At 43.5% G+C, this 15,191-nt stretch overlaps 1 protein-coding gene across 2 annotated transcripts; it reads right to left on the minus strand.

Moving 5' to 3' along the window:
- Positions 1-593: 593 nt before the first annotated feature.
- Positions 594-14,993, minus strand: crk (v-crk avian sarcoma virus CT10 oncogene homolog). Of its 2 annotated transcripts, none has more exons than XM_041241189.1 (3): positions 14,241-14,993; positions 11,343-11,884; positions 594-7,379 (listed from the first exon to the last, which is right to left on the minus strand). In XM_041241189.1, the coding sequence occupies exons 1-3, from the start codon at positions 14,515-14,517 to the stop codon at positions 7,242-7,244; spliced, it is 957 nt and encodes a 318-aa protein (XP_041097123.1). In that variant the 5' UTR covers positions 14,518-14,993; the 3' UTR covers positions 594-7,241. The 2 variants fall into 2 exon arrangements, with proteins under 2 accessions (XP_041097123.1, XP_041097124.1); XM_041241190.1 differs by having other exon boundaries at positions 14,298-14,974.
- Positions 14,994-15,191: the final 198 nt, after the last annotated feature.

Here is a 15,191-nt window from a genome sequence, read left to right on the forward strand (position 1 = left end):
ACCTGCTTGACAAAGCTGATCAGCATCCCCCACTTTGCAATACACCTCCCCTCCTTCAGTTCTGAATGACATGGTTTTAGTTTTGGTAAATCTGGCTTTAAATCTTTTTCTCTTTTGAAGAAAAGGTTTTCAACACTACAAAGTGAATACATGAAGCCGAGTAGCATCATGGATTTTCAATAGTGGGTTTGTATTGATTTTGTATTGATGTGTGTCCTGCAGGTAAAAGTCAAACCCTTGCTTATATAATGAAGAAAGTAAAATGAATGCAGTGCTTGAATTACAGAAGAGACCTGGACTGAACTCCTGCTCTATGCATTGTGCTTGAGTATTCAAACAGATTGTTATTTATACCTTAGATCTAACAGCACTTCTGTAAACAACCACACTGCAGAACCCGGCATAATTCCCCAGTCCCGAGCGATGTTGGATTAGACAGGTTTTATTGTATTTGTGAGAAATAATCTCTGGGTTACCTTGATTTAGTACAAGGAGACCAGTGACAAGGAGTTTAAAATAAGTGAGGGCTGGGGAGAAAGAATGCGGTGCTTCACATTAGTATTTACAGATGACTCAAAACGGACAAAAACTGCTAATTTGTCAATTGGCTTTATTTGCTAGATATATTATAAACATACATTACATGCTACAGAAAATACAAAGTCAATTTCAACCGTCATGAAGGAATATATAGGGTTATAATACAATGGCACATCTTCATGTTAATATAAATCACGATTTCTATTTGCAATTGCCCCCCTCCCAAAACCAAAAGAAATTACACAGGGTTACATTACAAAAATAAGAATTTAAAACATATGCATAACATGAACAACAAATGAGAATCATTAAAAAACAAAAGAAAAAGAAGACGACTACTTGGGCAGAAAATCGTGGGGGTGCGGCCGGTCAGAAAGGGACACATTTAACCTGGCCCGGTTTTAACACTGTGGATACCGTGGATTGTTCAAATGCAGTCTATCAGCAACGCTCTGTTAAATCATCAACAGAACTAGAAGAATGACAAAACAAACAAAGCAAATGCATGCTGTTCATCGTTAACACCCCAGCTCGTTTTTTTTTGGGGGGGGTGTACCAAGTTTGCTTACACACAGACGTGCCACTGACCAGACAGACTGTATGAAGCATTTCTGATATACACATACATGTAACAGGAAAGCAATAGGCTGGGTGTTCATTATATAACATACCCCAATGTAAACGAGGAATTGTGTAAAGGACAGCAGTTATTAGGGCTTGATTTTCCATGTTGAAAGGGTGTGATTATGACTCGCTGACATACTGGAAAGCCCAGCGATTGGCTTTATTTCATGTCTCGCAGAGGTCAATGTTACTGGTCACATCCAAACATTTGGCAAACTGCCTGCGACTCCATTTGCATTGAAATAGTTTGGCGGTACAGTTAATCTGCTGCGGTTTATTTTGTTGGGTTCCTCCTTTTCACTTGAGAAGACGAGTCACAGTCAGTATCACACACAGAGAAACAGCGAAGCCTCTCTATCTGGAATCAGACCAAGCACCACTCGTGGATACCTGGGTTTTTAAGACACACTCTGCTTAACGTTTTGACATTTGCATCACTTTGACGTTTCATGATCTTTTACTCCTGCTATTGAAGAAGTCGACAAAATCAAATTTAGATCATAATGTTGGACTAGATGCTATAATTACTGACATCTTAAAGCAAGACAGTTCTATGTGTTGAATCAAATCACATTTATGTTGAACAACAAATGTTTACCAGTGGTCTAACAGTTAAAAACACACACACGCACTCCAAAAGAAAATGTATCCTAATCACGTAATTCTCAAAGTAGCTCCAGGCAGTTTCCATGGCACAACAGTTACCCTTGACCTCGTGTTTGAGTATAGATGAAATGGTAGCCGTATTAGTCCAGAGATGATAGACAAAGAGAAGGAGATGTGATACCTTTTATTGGACTAACTAAACAATAATTAATACACAAGCTTTCAATACCTCAAAAGGTCTCAAAGTGAAAGTAGGAAAAAAAATAATTCCACTTTCACCTGAAGAGACCATCGAGGTCTTGAAAGCTTGTGATTAATTATTGTTTAGTTAGTCCAATAAAAGGGATCACATCTCCTTCTCTTTGAGTAGTCCTATAAATTCAACACCTTTCAAAACAAACGTGCTGCCCCACATTAATATATAGAGTTACCTGCTAACCGCTTCATTCACTCTCAGTCAAATCACTTGATCAGCTTACAAAGCAACAATCTTATAACACAGCCTCGCAATAATGATTTGAGCTGGGACAGGGCTTGTAATCGTCACAGCAGGACTGGGCTCTACTTAGGATTTCATATATCACAATATCCAACGTGAACACTAGTGTTAAATACAGCTGTCTGCTATGGTAACACACTATAGTAACCCCTGCAGACTCATTCTTGATGAACCAAGGATGAAACAGAACATGTGCCTGACACACACACAAGACATGGGTTTTTCACTGTTGAGGGATCTACTGACAGTGATGTCACATTGTTGAGAATGCTCATTAAAAGAGCATGATGTCACAATCCACACCAGTGTTTCTCAATAGCGGGCTGTGTTCAGCTAAGCAAAGGTTTGTGTGAACGTTTGTCAAAAGGCAGTTGCCCCAACTCTCCTCCTGTAATTAATTAGCAAGGAAAACATTTGCCTGATCGAATCTGCACCCCAGAACTGCTGTTACAGACTCATACCGCTTTGAGATTGCAAAATCGCATCAGCAGCGTTTCTATACAATTCTGCCCTTTAAAACATCGAACTGCTAAACATGTTCTGGTGTCCAAACAGAACACAGAAGGACTCTGTGTAACTGATCAGACTCCTCCATTCGCGAGTCCAGAGGTCTGTAGCAGACTCCACTTTGCATATATGGTGGAAAACCTGATTCATCGCCAGAGACCTTTTATATGTAACCTCCATATAAACATTTACACATTTCTGTAAAACAGTAAGGCTGTACTTTACAGTATTTCTGTTCTGCTAGCTCCAGTCAGTGCTTTCAACACTGCAGACCTATATACAGGTCTAGGAAAGACAACTCCACTCAAAACAGCAATCTAACAGTTTGTAGAACTATATATTAAATGGGCTCTCTTCAGTGTTTCGGTATCCAACGCTGAAACTATAGAATTATTTATCTCAGGGTTACCTTCCCGTAATTTACAATTCAGAACCTCGATCGCGCGATTCAACTGGATTCGATTATTCGTTTTAACAGTGGCGAGTGATACTTCAGTGCCATATGAAATTTGCACAAGGTTAATGGAGCAGGCCTGCATTGCCAGGTGATACCTAGCATGTATTTTTCCTGTTTAGATTGAATCCAGAGCTGGCATCTGCAGGTGTAATTTATATCCTGAGAACGACACTCAAAGACAGAGGCAGCACCAATGAATCAATTCTTTGGGCGTGTAATCAATTCATCAGTAAAATAACCAATAGGTTGAACAGGACTGATTGCTCTTACTGATTTTTTTTTCCCCTCCAATTAGGTCTAGTTTGTAAATTACAATCTAACAAAATCGACAGAATGAACAGAGACCCGGGTCAAAGAGGGACCATCGTTTATCCAGGATCCACAAAATGTGGTACTCCATGTTGTGGGGGCGGGTTCTCATTTTAAACAGTATTCTAGAGTCCAAAACGTTAAGAGTCAGAGATGAAATGTACCATTTTCTGAATAGCAGCATTTTGTAACGTGGTTCAGTGTGGCTCCAGTGGTGCTGAAGATGGATGCAGGTGGTTATACTGCAGGAGATAGTTTAGATCAGGTGGTTTAGCACATGGATGCAATCGCATGAATACTCATTCCAAAAAAAATATATACAGACGGATATCATAGGCATTTGCATATATTTTCGGCAGGAAACCGATCCACACAAATAGACCATGCCAACGCAACCCTTTCCAGAACTGTACTGCTTTATATATTTCATCAATCGCTACAGAGTTTGTCAAGATCGTATTCTAGCCTCCTGTAACACTGTAAATGAATCAATGCTTCCCTATACAAGCAGTGCTATTTACAAGAACCCCTTTACAATTACTGAAGTTTCTGAATTCGCGATGATGCTTTTTTTGCTGCGTCAGTACTGTAGTGATGCAGACACAGATGATGACAAACACTACTGATCAGGGAGTTCGCACACGAACACAAAAGCACACAGACAAAAGCAGAGCAAGAAAAAAGGGATTCAACATTTTAAAAAACACAGAATTTGCCGCCAACATTTCTTTTTAAAATATTTTAAACGGCACAGCGGTCAGGACAATGAGGCAGAATTTGCTGCTGCTTTCAGCAAGTAAGAGGATGTAGACTGTGCTGCTTAGGAGACTGGCAAACCCCCTGCAGGCTGCAGTGTCTGGAAATGTCCACGACAGTGACGAATGAAAGAAGCAACAGCAGCTAAACAGACATCAAATTAGACCGGATCCGCTGGGAAAGGGGGATCAGAAACAGATGAAGGTAAAACCCGAAGGCAGAGAGACTCTGCGTACGACCCGGAACCCCCAAACCGTTCGGGAGAACAAGCGTGCTCTTCTGTGTCCATTTTTTTCTCCCCATTCCAGTCGTATCACTTGGAAGTGAACCGACTGCCCAAGATCAAAAGCCGCTCTCTTACAGCTCTCATCCAGGCTGCCAGACGCAGAGAGAGAGAGATGGAGTTGCATGATACTGCATTTGAGACAGACTGCTCTAGCTAAAGGTGGCTCGATCACATGATTCCTGTGGTTTTCATTGATATGCAGAAGCTGCAGCTCGTAGAGGCAACTCACTATTTTACAGAGGTTTATTTGACACACTGGAAAAGGCCTGCTTAGAACAAAAGACTGCTCCAGCCTCAGCCTGCTCAAAACACACACAAGCAATTCTGAGATGCTGTCGAGAGAATAAAAACCCTGAGGTGCAACATTGAAGCACCCCCTAGATCAGCTGCCCCTACTCCAGCTCCTGGTGGCAACAAACAGTCCAGGGTTCAAATAAAAGGAATTTAACATGTATTCATTTATTATTTATTCATGCAATCATTAAAAAAAAAAAAAAAAAACACATAACTCCCCAATAATCCATTCAACAGCACATGTAATATAATTGAATCTATAGGTACAGGTTAGACAGCCAGAAGCCTATTTCACAGCCCCTGACTATAGTCATGTTGGACTACACTAGCTATAGGCACAACATTGGGTCCAATCTACGCTAACCAGGTGTATGAAACCAGCTTTACTTCTGTTAAACCAACATACATTCATGTGCATAATCAAGATCTGTGAACCCGATGAAAATGAAACGGTGAACTGCTTCAGGATCTGGGTAGAGGTTTAATGGGAAGGGCCAAGTTTGCCAAACCCTGCATCAGAGCCAGAGGGAGCTGGAACCGAGACCCACTGGCCTACACTGCAATCAGCGATACATTAATGCTTAATAAAAGGTTAGTGAATCAACACGGGGCAATGCAAACACAGGGAGGAGTCCTCGAAACGCAAGGCTGGATTGCAAACACACACACCGAGAAAAAGACAAACAAAGTGTACGGGTGCAGCACTGCTGCAGTTAATTCTCATTCAAATCTGCACTGCAGTACTGGGTCGAGTCTAGGGCAGCGCCAGGAGAGTTTCGTGTTTGTTGGCAATTGAATATTCTAAAGACCGGATTTTAAAAGAGACTTATCAGAGCAACACAGAATACTAGAGAAAATCTGTTCAAGAAGCAACTTAAATCATTTTCAGCTTAAGCTAATTCAAATTAGTGTCCAGGCTAACTTGGGTTACGAAAATAAAATAAAGGGTGTGAATATATGATGTAATGTATGTTTAAATGCTTACAGCTCTTTGCAATGTCTACTCCATTCAGATCCATTGCATTGATTACACAATCCAGTCAAGTCTTCATTACTCTGCACTTTTTTTGCCCCATAAATTTGAGATTCTTGAAACAAGCAGGCCAGATTCAGAAAGCCTCGGGCTGCTTTATTCCCGGTGGCCTGCCTGCTGCGAGTCTTCCGACGACAGTCCTTGTCAGCAGATGCCGTTTTCTGTGCTGCAAGGTATTCAGGCAAGTGTTTTTAACACAGAGAAGCAGAACCGTTTCTCAATCAGTTTCAGCGAGAGCGTGTGTCTGCCACGGTCATGCTGTTTCAGCTAATGGCGCGGAATTACATAATCTTCACCTGCCGCCAAAGTCTTTCTCTGCTCCTCCCAGGGCAGCTTTGTGTGCACCTTGAGGTACAGACGTCATGAGCAGATGTGGGATGATCCCCACCAATTGTGACAAAAGAAATGGCTGCTACTGAGAATTTAAAGCAGGCGTGAGCCATTACTGGAAGGGTAGCAAACCAAAATGGTGCTAGATAGAGTCAACACTGGAGCAGGGGGTAGAATATATATTTTAAAACACATCAGCAAATCTACATAGCCCTCATACCGCTCATATTTAATGAACTACAAGATGCACCCATTTAGAAACAGGAGGGGGAAAAACATCACCTAGTGTTTGATTGAAACAGCGGATATAATCTGGCAAACGTCTTTATTCGTCAGTACCTGGGTCAGGTTTGAGCTCTTCAGGATCCAGTGGAACAGTGGGCCAATCCTAGCTTGCTTGTCGTAAGTCCTTAAAGAGATTCAATGCAACAGGGGCGGGTGGAGGGAGGAGGGGATGAAACACGAGATTCAGAAAGCATTAGGGTCTCAGTACCCACATCATCATATCATATGAACTTTCCTAAGGCATGGCATTGCTTGCACGGATATCTGCCCGTGTGCCTTGGTTGTTAAGCCAGCCCCAACACCACTGTGTATGAGATTACTTTAAATCAGAATATATTCAAATATAAGAAATGAAGAAAACAAATAGGGGAAAGCATCTCCCTAGAGGGGTCCCACAAAGTTAATTAAAGAAAGTTCACATGTATGTAATACAGCAACGAGCCACATGCATTATTTCACACCAAGCTTTGCACACACGAATTCAATCTAATTTTGTTTAACGTGAACCGAGTCCCCGATTCCTGATCCTTTAAGGGGAATCTTCAAATGCGTCCCGGCCTATGCCTTTACCAGCACGCTAATGCTTTCTGAATACGGGCCCCAGGGAGACAAGGAGAGAGGGATCAGAGACACAGCTGACTTGTTGCGGATCAGGCAGTGGGGTGACTGTGATGGGGATGATGTGGGTGGAAAGGCGGGTCCCAGCCAGCTGCTCTCAGCTCAAGTCCTCCTCTGGGTTGTGCTGGTCAAGGAGCCGCACATGTGTGAAGGGGAAGTGGCCGCGTTTGCCTTTGCACTCCCCCTCCCACTGACCGTTCACATTGATCTTCTCCACCTTCACCATGTCACCAACCTGGGGGAGGAAGACAAACACTTTAAAATACTTTAGTATACCCCCGGACGTGAATCCGGTCTCGGGATCACTTCAGTTCACTGCATTTCAATACATTAGAATTGAGACCCAAGGAGAGCAACTCTTACATTTTAGGAATCAATGCAAACTATGTACATTGTAATGTATCAGCATGCTGTGTTCCAGTTTAGCAGGGGGGGGGGGGGGGGGGGGGGGGGGGGGGGGGGGGTTACACAAACCAAATATGATTTCCAATTCCACCTGCAACCTCAAATCAGTGCCACTAGGGGGAGGTCATTACACTGCAAAGCGGATAAAACCTACTCTTTTCCTGACTGTGTCACTCACTCATCTAGGCAAGGCAAATGCATCTTACATTTTAATTTATTAAAACTTCAATTAATTCAACAAGAAAAAGAAGAAAAAGCAGCCCTGGACAATACAAATTTGACCACAAGCCCAGTTGATGAATTTTGATGACAAGGAATTTCCAGACATGAATCAAAGGCTCTTTCAAAGAGGCTCTTCGGGAATTTGTAAATCATGTTACATATTTTCCTCAACGTAATCTAACCAGTGCAATGAGCAGCAAAGTCACCTAACGGCTTGGAATAAAGCAAATAAAAACAACTAGAGAGGTCCTTTCAACTCAGTTCTTTACAATCCCAAACCTCATGAAATCCACACAGAAACAATGTTTGCAAACAATAAATGGGGAAAGAATTAAAAATGAAAGCTAAGCAAAAACAAAGCAGCTCCAGTAGACATCCTTTTAATTACTGGGTGCTCTGAATCTCAGAAGCACCTCCCTTGTAGTTTTCGTCTAGCCCCTAATCATGCAGTAATGATTTCTACAATCAGAACGTGCTGAGGAGAGGCACACACAGCAGGTCTCTGAACAGATCTTAAACGCTACTGTAACTTGGCATGGGTCTGAACAGCTGAAGCAATCCATTCTTCGGTGGACTCCCTTTGCACATCAGTTTGGTTTTCAGTCGTTATAACCCAATGACTTCAATCCTGCTTAAACTTTAATGCTCAGTGTTACAGTACAGAGCACTTCTAGAGCAGAGGCAAAACCCATTTTGGGGACGGCAAAGCAAAAAATACTTCAATCAAAACCTGCAAAATACTCTGGTTTGTTAGCGGGCTGATCCGTTTATCCATCAATAGCCTTGCTTCGGGCTTTAGCAATTTCTTCTCATTGTCAGGTAGTAGCAGCAGCCACTTTGTAGGACAAAGCAAATCTCACAATTACAAGGCAGCTGCCGGAGGAGTTTCAGCAGCACAAAGAGCTGGCTCTGTCTGAGGGAACTGTAAACAGCTGTTAAGATGTTCTTTGTTGCAGAAACCAGCGTTAAGCGGGAGCTGGATTAAACGTCTTCCTGCGCTCCTTACTGCTGCGTGTGCGTGCAACGCTGCTCTACTGAACGTGTGGCAATCCATCCTGGGGGTGTATTATATATTTAAAAATGTCAATGGTGATGAGCCACCAAAACACATGTTTTAAATTGTCAGAACTGTAATGTGCTGAATACAGCCCTCAGTGCAAAAAACCCATCACAGGGACAGAGTTTTGCAAAGGTAAAAGAACTCTCTCCTATGTACTGCACAGTGCAGACCATCAATAAATACTGCTTCGCTTACTCTCCCAGCCACATGTTCTCAAGATATGAATGATCTACAACATCCAATTTCTTTTTAACTTTCTTAAAATCATTTAGGTGATGAAGCGTGAATACTTGATCCAACAGAAGCATGAAAAAAGCCGGTATTAAAAGCTACAATATTCCGAATGACGGCTCACTATGTACCCTTGAGAAGGAGACTGTGCAAGCAGCAAGGGTGCAGCCCACATGCTAACCCAGTCCTGGACCAGCGCCAGCACTCCTCTGCTGTCCCGGACTGGAAGTCATTGCTTACTAAAGAACTTCGTGTCAGGAAATGCACTTCAGCAGAAAGCATTTCCTGTTGAATTTGGCCCGAGACGAGTCTGCAGCTGAATTTCTGCCAGGAAGGTCCGAGGACTGCTGTCAATTCTGTGCTGTGTGAAACAGGAAAGCCCACCTGTGGCTTCTGAACATTTTTTTCAATTACCTGGCGTAAGAAATGCCTGTACATTCCCTTTGAACGGTGTATTGCTAAGTCAGTAAGCACAGCGCACCAACATCAGGCAATCTTCGCAACTCTACTGAATACCAAGAGCTGGGAAAGGCATTCTCATTAACAATCAAGCCTTCACCTGACAAGTAATATTCCACCTTGACATCTTTCATGATGCCACTCGTTCGTGCTTATGGGATTTGTACACTGTTTTCTATATAGCATCAAGGAATCTTAAAGAATGACCTTCAGGAGTTTCAAATCGGTACGAGCACAAACTTCAGAGGATTCAAAAAAGCAAGCTAAAACACAGACCCGCATAATAAACACACGCACACATGGGCAGTTTGAAAGCCAACAAGCTGCTCTGAAGTACCGATGGCAGAAGGATGAAAGTGAATACAAGGTAGATAACCCTATCCAGCTATCCAACGCCGCCACGGTCTCAATGAATCTCTTTAATTAGATATGGATACGCAGGAGGCAGATGGAACCCAGAGAACGATGTCCGTTTCTGCGGAAGTGTAATGGTACAGACCTATTGACATGCTTGACATGCATCCAATCAAAGCAACAGGAACCGGTCGATTTGTGCTATAAACTGAACGAATGTTTCCTTGTTTAGATGAAGCACTGCACAAGAACTGAGCCAACAAACACCCCTTCGTAATGAGAGCTGCACCTTCCCAAATACGACAGCAAAGACGGCTACTGTGTTACTGCACAGCAACGACGTAGCCTGACTAGAGAGCACCGCCAAGCGGAGGAGCTCAAGAGCAACCCGGGGAGCTTTTGTCTTCGGTGGCCTGGAGTTACATAAAGCTGTCCGAGTACCATGGAGAAGGCGGGTAATGGGTGCAACCCTCCCTCACAGTGTGTGCAACAGCACCCTGGAAAGAAGTGCTGGTTCATGCAAGCGCTCTTGAACAGCAGCCCAATTGAGGATTTCAACCTTTTGAAGTCCTAATCAAACCTGGAAGCATGCAAATGAAATCCGAGTCATCAAACAATTATACAGTAATAAGCAGCATAATTACAGTCTTCCAAAAAGCTTACCCAAAACATATCTTTGGACTGCAGGCCCAAACAACCTTTCGGCTAACTGCATAACTTTCATAATTGTATGCGACATTCGTCTATGCTAGTTGAATTCAGTACACAAAGCCTTCACGCGATTGTCGGTATTGTAATTGAGTGGGATTTAAAGTAACAGACAGGGTTGACTTTTTAAAAGCAATTCTAATACCTTTCAAGGAATCGGAACTTGTAATTTAGAGATGTGATTATTCAATTGCTTTGAAGCCAATCTAATTGATCAACAGCGACTTCAATTGAAGTAACAAGTTGCCACTGTGAGAAGCTTGCTTTAATAGAATACTGCTGACTGCTTCATTCAGATACATATTACTGCTTACTGCATTTGGTTCTCAATGCACTGGGGAGTTAACTGGGGCACTGAATCAATTTTAAAAAGATCAGCCCTTTGGATTTGCAGCATAATGACAACAGAGAAAAAGCCATTCAAAAAACTGCAACCTCCCTTCCATCAAAGCCGTTTCCAGGAGAGTGCACCCTGACTGCTGGCACCGGAGATTCCATAACAAATCCCACAACTCCACGGACTGTTCAGCTGGAACGCTGAGCTGATTCAACACAAACCCATTGCTCTCCACATTGAAGATTTTTTCTCCCCATAAAACACAGCAAGAATAACCTACAGGAAAGGCCAGTTTTAAGCGCCAAAGCCTACGGTTTATGCAACAGCATGTAGAAATGTAACCCCCGGCCTCCCATCTCAAAATACCAGAGAAAAATACCCTTTAGTTTAATCCCCTCCACCCCACCTCTAGTTTTATGTACCTCTAAAGCCAAGGCCGTCTTGTCATAGGCATTGGGGACTCGCTTCTGGATAGCCCTGGCAAAAACAGGCCCGTTCAGGAGGTTGGGGAGTGGAGTGCTGAGGCTGGGATGGGCGTACGCCCCTGGCTCCAGTCCGCCTGGGAGTGGTCCGTCCTGGTTACCTCCCCCGGTGGGGGACGAGGGCCGGTATTTCTCCACGTAGGGGACGGGGATCATGCCAGACCTGCCGTCCGCGTTGGCAGCGTTCCACCATTGCTCCTCCGGCTTCTCCTGCACGCGCAGGATGTCCCCCTTGCGGAAGGGCAGGTCCTCCTCGTCGTTGCCGGGGAAGTCAAAGAGGGCGCGCACGTACTCGGCCTCCTCCGGTCGTTGGGAGAGCGCCGGCCCGCCGCCCGCGAGGTGCGCCCCCTTAGTGTGTTTGGATTTGGAAATGGGCTCTATCAAGGTGGTAGTGTCCAGGTAGTGGATTTTGTAGAACTCTAGAAGGGCGGGGAGTGCCTCGAATTCCTGGTCTCCTATCCGGAACCTGGGGGGACTTGATCCTAAACAAATAAGGAAGGGGAAAAGAAAGAAGTTAATGATTTTTTTTTTTGCCCTTCATATTATGATCATTTTATTCTAAACGATCACCCTTTAAAATTACCACTGAGCTCAATTAACTCTTCGTATAATCTTCACATCTACTCATAAGCAACTGCAGAGCCTTTATATCACTGTGCTTGTGAGCAGGAGATTCACAGTCAGTACACCACCTTGACACGCTGCAGTGGGAAGCAGTCTGAAGGCTCCCCTCAGGTGTACCCCTGTTGCATTCGGGTGCCTATCCTTCTTGAGCAGCTGAAAGCAGCATTGGATTTGTTTTTAATTCACATGCTGCATTAGTTATATTGCATCGATTCTCCAGATTGATTTAAAAAAAAAAAATCAGACGTGTTCGAGTTACTCATCCAAAGAGATTTCCTCCCTCTCTGTATGTTTTCACAATGGAGATGCCTGCCCTGTGTCGGTCACGGCTGCCTGATCATTATGTAACTCTGCTGTGCTTCTTCCAATAGGCTAATAATTGCGTGGAAACTCCAGTGAATACAGAACACTTGCCTGACAGCATTGTTACTACCTGATGTGTTACTACAACGTTCAGATGCCAACAGTCCGGCCAGTGCAGACCTGCTGTGGTAAACCGCTTCCCCCTCCACAGTTACCTGGATCCTCTCCAGCAGGCAATCACTTAACCCCTGGAGGCACACGACGAACCGAGCGCTTGTTCAAAACGGGTTCTTCTTAAAATACATTTGAGACTCAAGCATCACAAGGGGGAAACTGACAATTCGGATGACCTCTACACAGCCAGCTAATCGTTTGAGGGGCAAATCTCAACAAGGGGCTAGAAAAACAACCCGAGAATGAAGATTCGTCTCTGGGAACAAGTAGCGTACTCTAGGACGCTTGGCGTTCCTTTTCTAACTTCTCAAACTCCGAAAAAGAAAAATCAAACAGACAAGTATTTTATAAATTAGGAGAGGGAGTTGCAAGGTCTTTCCATCCCTGCAGCACGCTGTTAAGATTTCTCCCACAGAGCACACGGCACCATGCTAGTCACACCCAAGAGACCTTTCATCTGAACAGGTAGGAAATAAGGCAGGCATTGAGAAACCCTGAGCAATGACTCATATTGGTAAACACATAACCGAGCTTACTGGCACAGCTTGTCCTTCTGACGAACCAGCTGTGCAAAGCTGAATCACAGGCTGCTGAATATTTACTTTAAAATCGTTACTCAAGATTTCTTTCAGAATATTTTACATCCCCACCCCGAGGCGTGTGCAACAGTCAAACGATCACCCAACCGCCATTCCGTGAAGCATCAACTTGGGCAATAATTAGGAAGACTGTTACATAGAGTACTGTTAATTAAATATGACTTACCACTGAAGATTAATATCACGCGTAGCCTGCATGATAATCATTATTAAGAATATGGTGTAGAACGAACTGGTCGAGGAGCTAAACCGATTATTTATTTGCATGTGGCTGAATGCTTTCCCAGATCCCCATTCACTGAAAACGAATCCTCTAAGAAGAACTAGAATGTATTTTTGGTTACTTTGAAATGCATTTGATAATAAATGCTCACTTAAGGGGGGTGTACGAATAAAATGAGTCACCAAACCCTAATACCATGTGATAAAGCCGATCTCCATGGAGATTGCAAAGCGGAACACCGTTATCAGCAAGACCAGGCGATTTAATCTGGCTTGGTGATATAGGCAAATCAGTACTGGGACTGAAAATTAAACTCGGCAGGCGACTGCTGTACAGTGAAATAGCTCACTCAATCACTTCAGGTCTGCATCGTGATAATGTAAACTTTTTAAATGGTAGACAGATGCAAAATACACATACTTTTAAACATTACAGTGAAAACATATGCGGCAAAACAACGGTACTGCGAGTTAAAAACACTGATTTTATTATTACAGTACTGTATTCAACAACTGTACCATATACACCAAGGGTACGATGTGCGATTGTTAAAAAAAAAAGATTACTAATAATAATAATAATAATAATACAATGCGATCACCCCGAATCGGTGCAGCAGTGTGGACTGCAATGTTCAGGAATGAGATAATAATTGGTCCCAGATTGTCCCCGGCGATAATCGGTTTAAAAAAACGAAACTTATCCGGGACGCTCGTTGCATCTGAACTGCAGAATCCGCATCGGGGAGGTGTGAGTGAGTGTGAGTGTCTGTGTGAGTGTCTGTGTCTGTGTCTGTGTCTGTGTGTGTGTGTGTGTGTGTGTGTGTGTGTGTGTGTGTGTCTGTGTGTGTGTGTCTGTGTGTGTGTGTGTCTGTGTCTGTGTCTGTGTCTGTGTGTAACCCGCTTAAAATATTACCAGCGCACTTCCATCTTGCTGCACCGAGACTGAACCCGTGCCCCATGCCGTCCTCACCTGTGCTCGACTGTCTGTTGCTGTTGATGCTGTTGATGATGTAGTGGGACACCTTTGAGTTCTCCGAGACGGACAGGACGTAGTCCCCCGGAATGGTGGTCGAGTCCCTCACCAGGAAAACCCCGTGCCTCTGTCCGTGCAGCAGGGACACCGTCTCCTGCCGGCTTAGCCTCCCCCAGTACCAACTCACGCGGTCCTCCGAGTCGAAATTCCCGGCCATGGCTGGCACTCCGACACCGCGGCTTCGCAGGCCCTTCCCTTCGACTCTCCCTTTCCAGGCTCAGCGCTCAAGTCATACAAAAAACTTTAACTTGGGAGAGCGCGTTTAAAAAATAACGACACACGCCGCCCTGCAGTTAAAACGAGCAGATCTCAAACGCAGACCGCCGAGGTGCGCTTAATTTAATCGGGAATGCAGTAAAAAAAAAAAAAAAAAAAATCCCTAATATTTCTTTAAAAAAAAAAAAAGTTTTTATAATCAAATTTCCCCGAGAACTTCTTATAACAAACTGAAATGGCGGACCTGTGGAGAAATTGACCTTACCGGATATGAGTATCCCAGATATTCCATGAAAACAAATGAGAAATGGGAGTTAGTCGGCCATGTTGGTAAGGTCAAACAACGAAGGGATTCAGTTTAAAAATAACAACCCATTCTAACGCTTATCAACCCGACAGTTTTTTTTTTGTTTGTTTTGTGAATGACAAATGATAAACGTTTTCTCAGCAGTTACTATAATATAGATTTTGAAGGACGGCAGTATAAAGTTGACCTTACTTACAGGAAGTGAGGTATTTCCTGTGACGCTAACCTTCGCCCTAAAGTTTCGACTGAATTGATTCGCACGTAGTTTTCGCGAAGAGACGCAGTTGTTTTTTTTTCCACAGCGATGC

This window comes from Polyodon spathula, unplaced genomic scaffold (genome assembly GCF_017654505.1).
Source record: "Polyodon spathula isolate WHYD16114869_AA unplaced genomic scaffold, ASM1765450v1 scaffolds_764, whole genome shotgun sequence".
Lineage (NCBI taxonomy): Eukaryota > Metazoa > Chordata > Actinopteri > Acipenseriformes > Polyodontidae > Polyodon > Polyodon spathula.

What these genes read in the sequence shown, in the direction of transcription:
- crk (XM_041241189.1), bottom strand. Translation starts at nt 14,517, where the DNA reads ATGGCCGGGAATTTCGACTCGGAGGACCGCGTGAGTTGGTACTGGGGG. An exon ending in AGCAAGATGGAAGTGCGCTG is followed by an intron (nt 11,885 to 14,240) that starts GTAATATTTTAA and finishes TTATTTGTTTAG; the next exon opens with GATCAAGTCCCCCCAGGTTC. An exon ending in AGACGGCCTTGGCTTTAGAG is followed by an intron (nt 7,380 to 11,342) that starts GTACATAAAACT and finishes TTCCTCCCCCAG; the next exon opens with GTTGGTGACATGGTGAAGGT.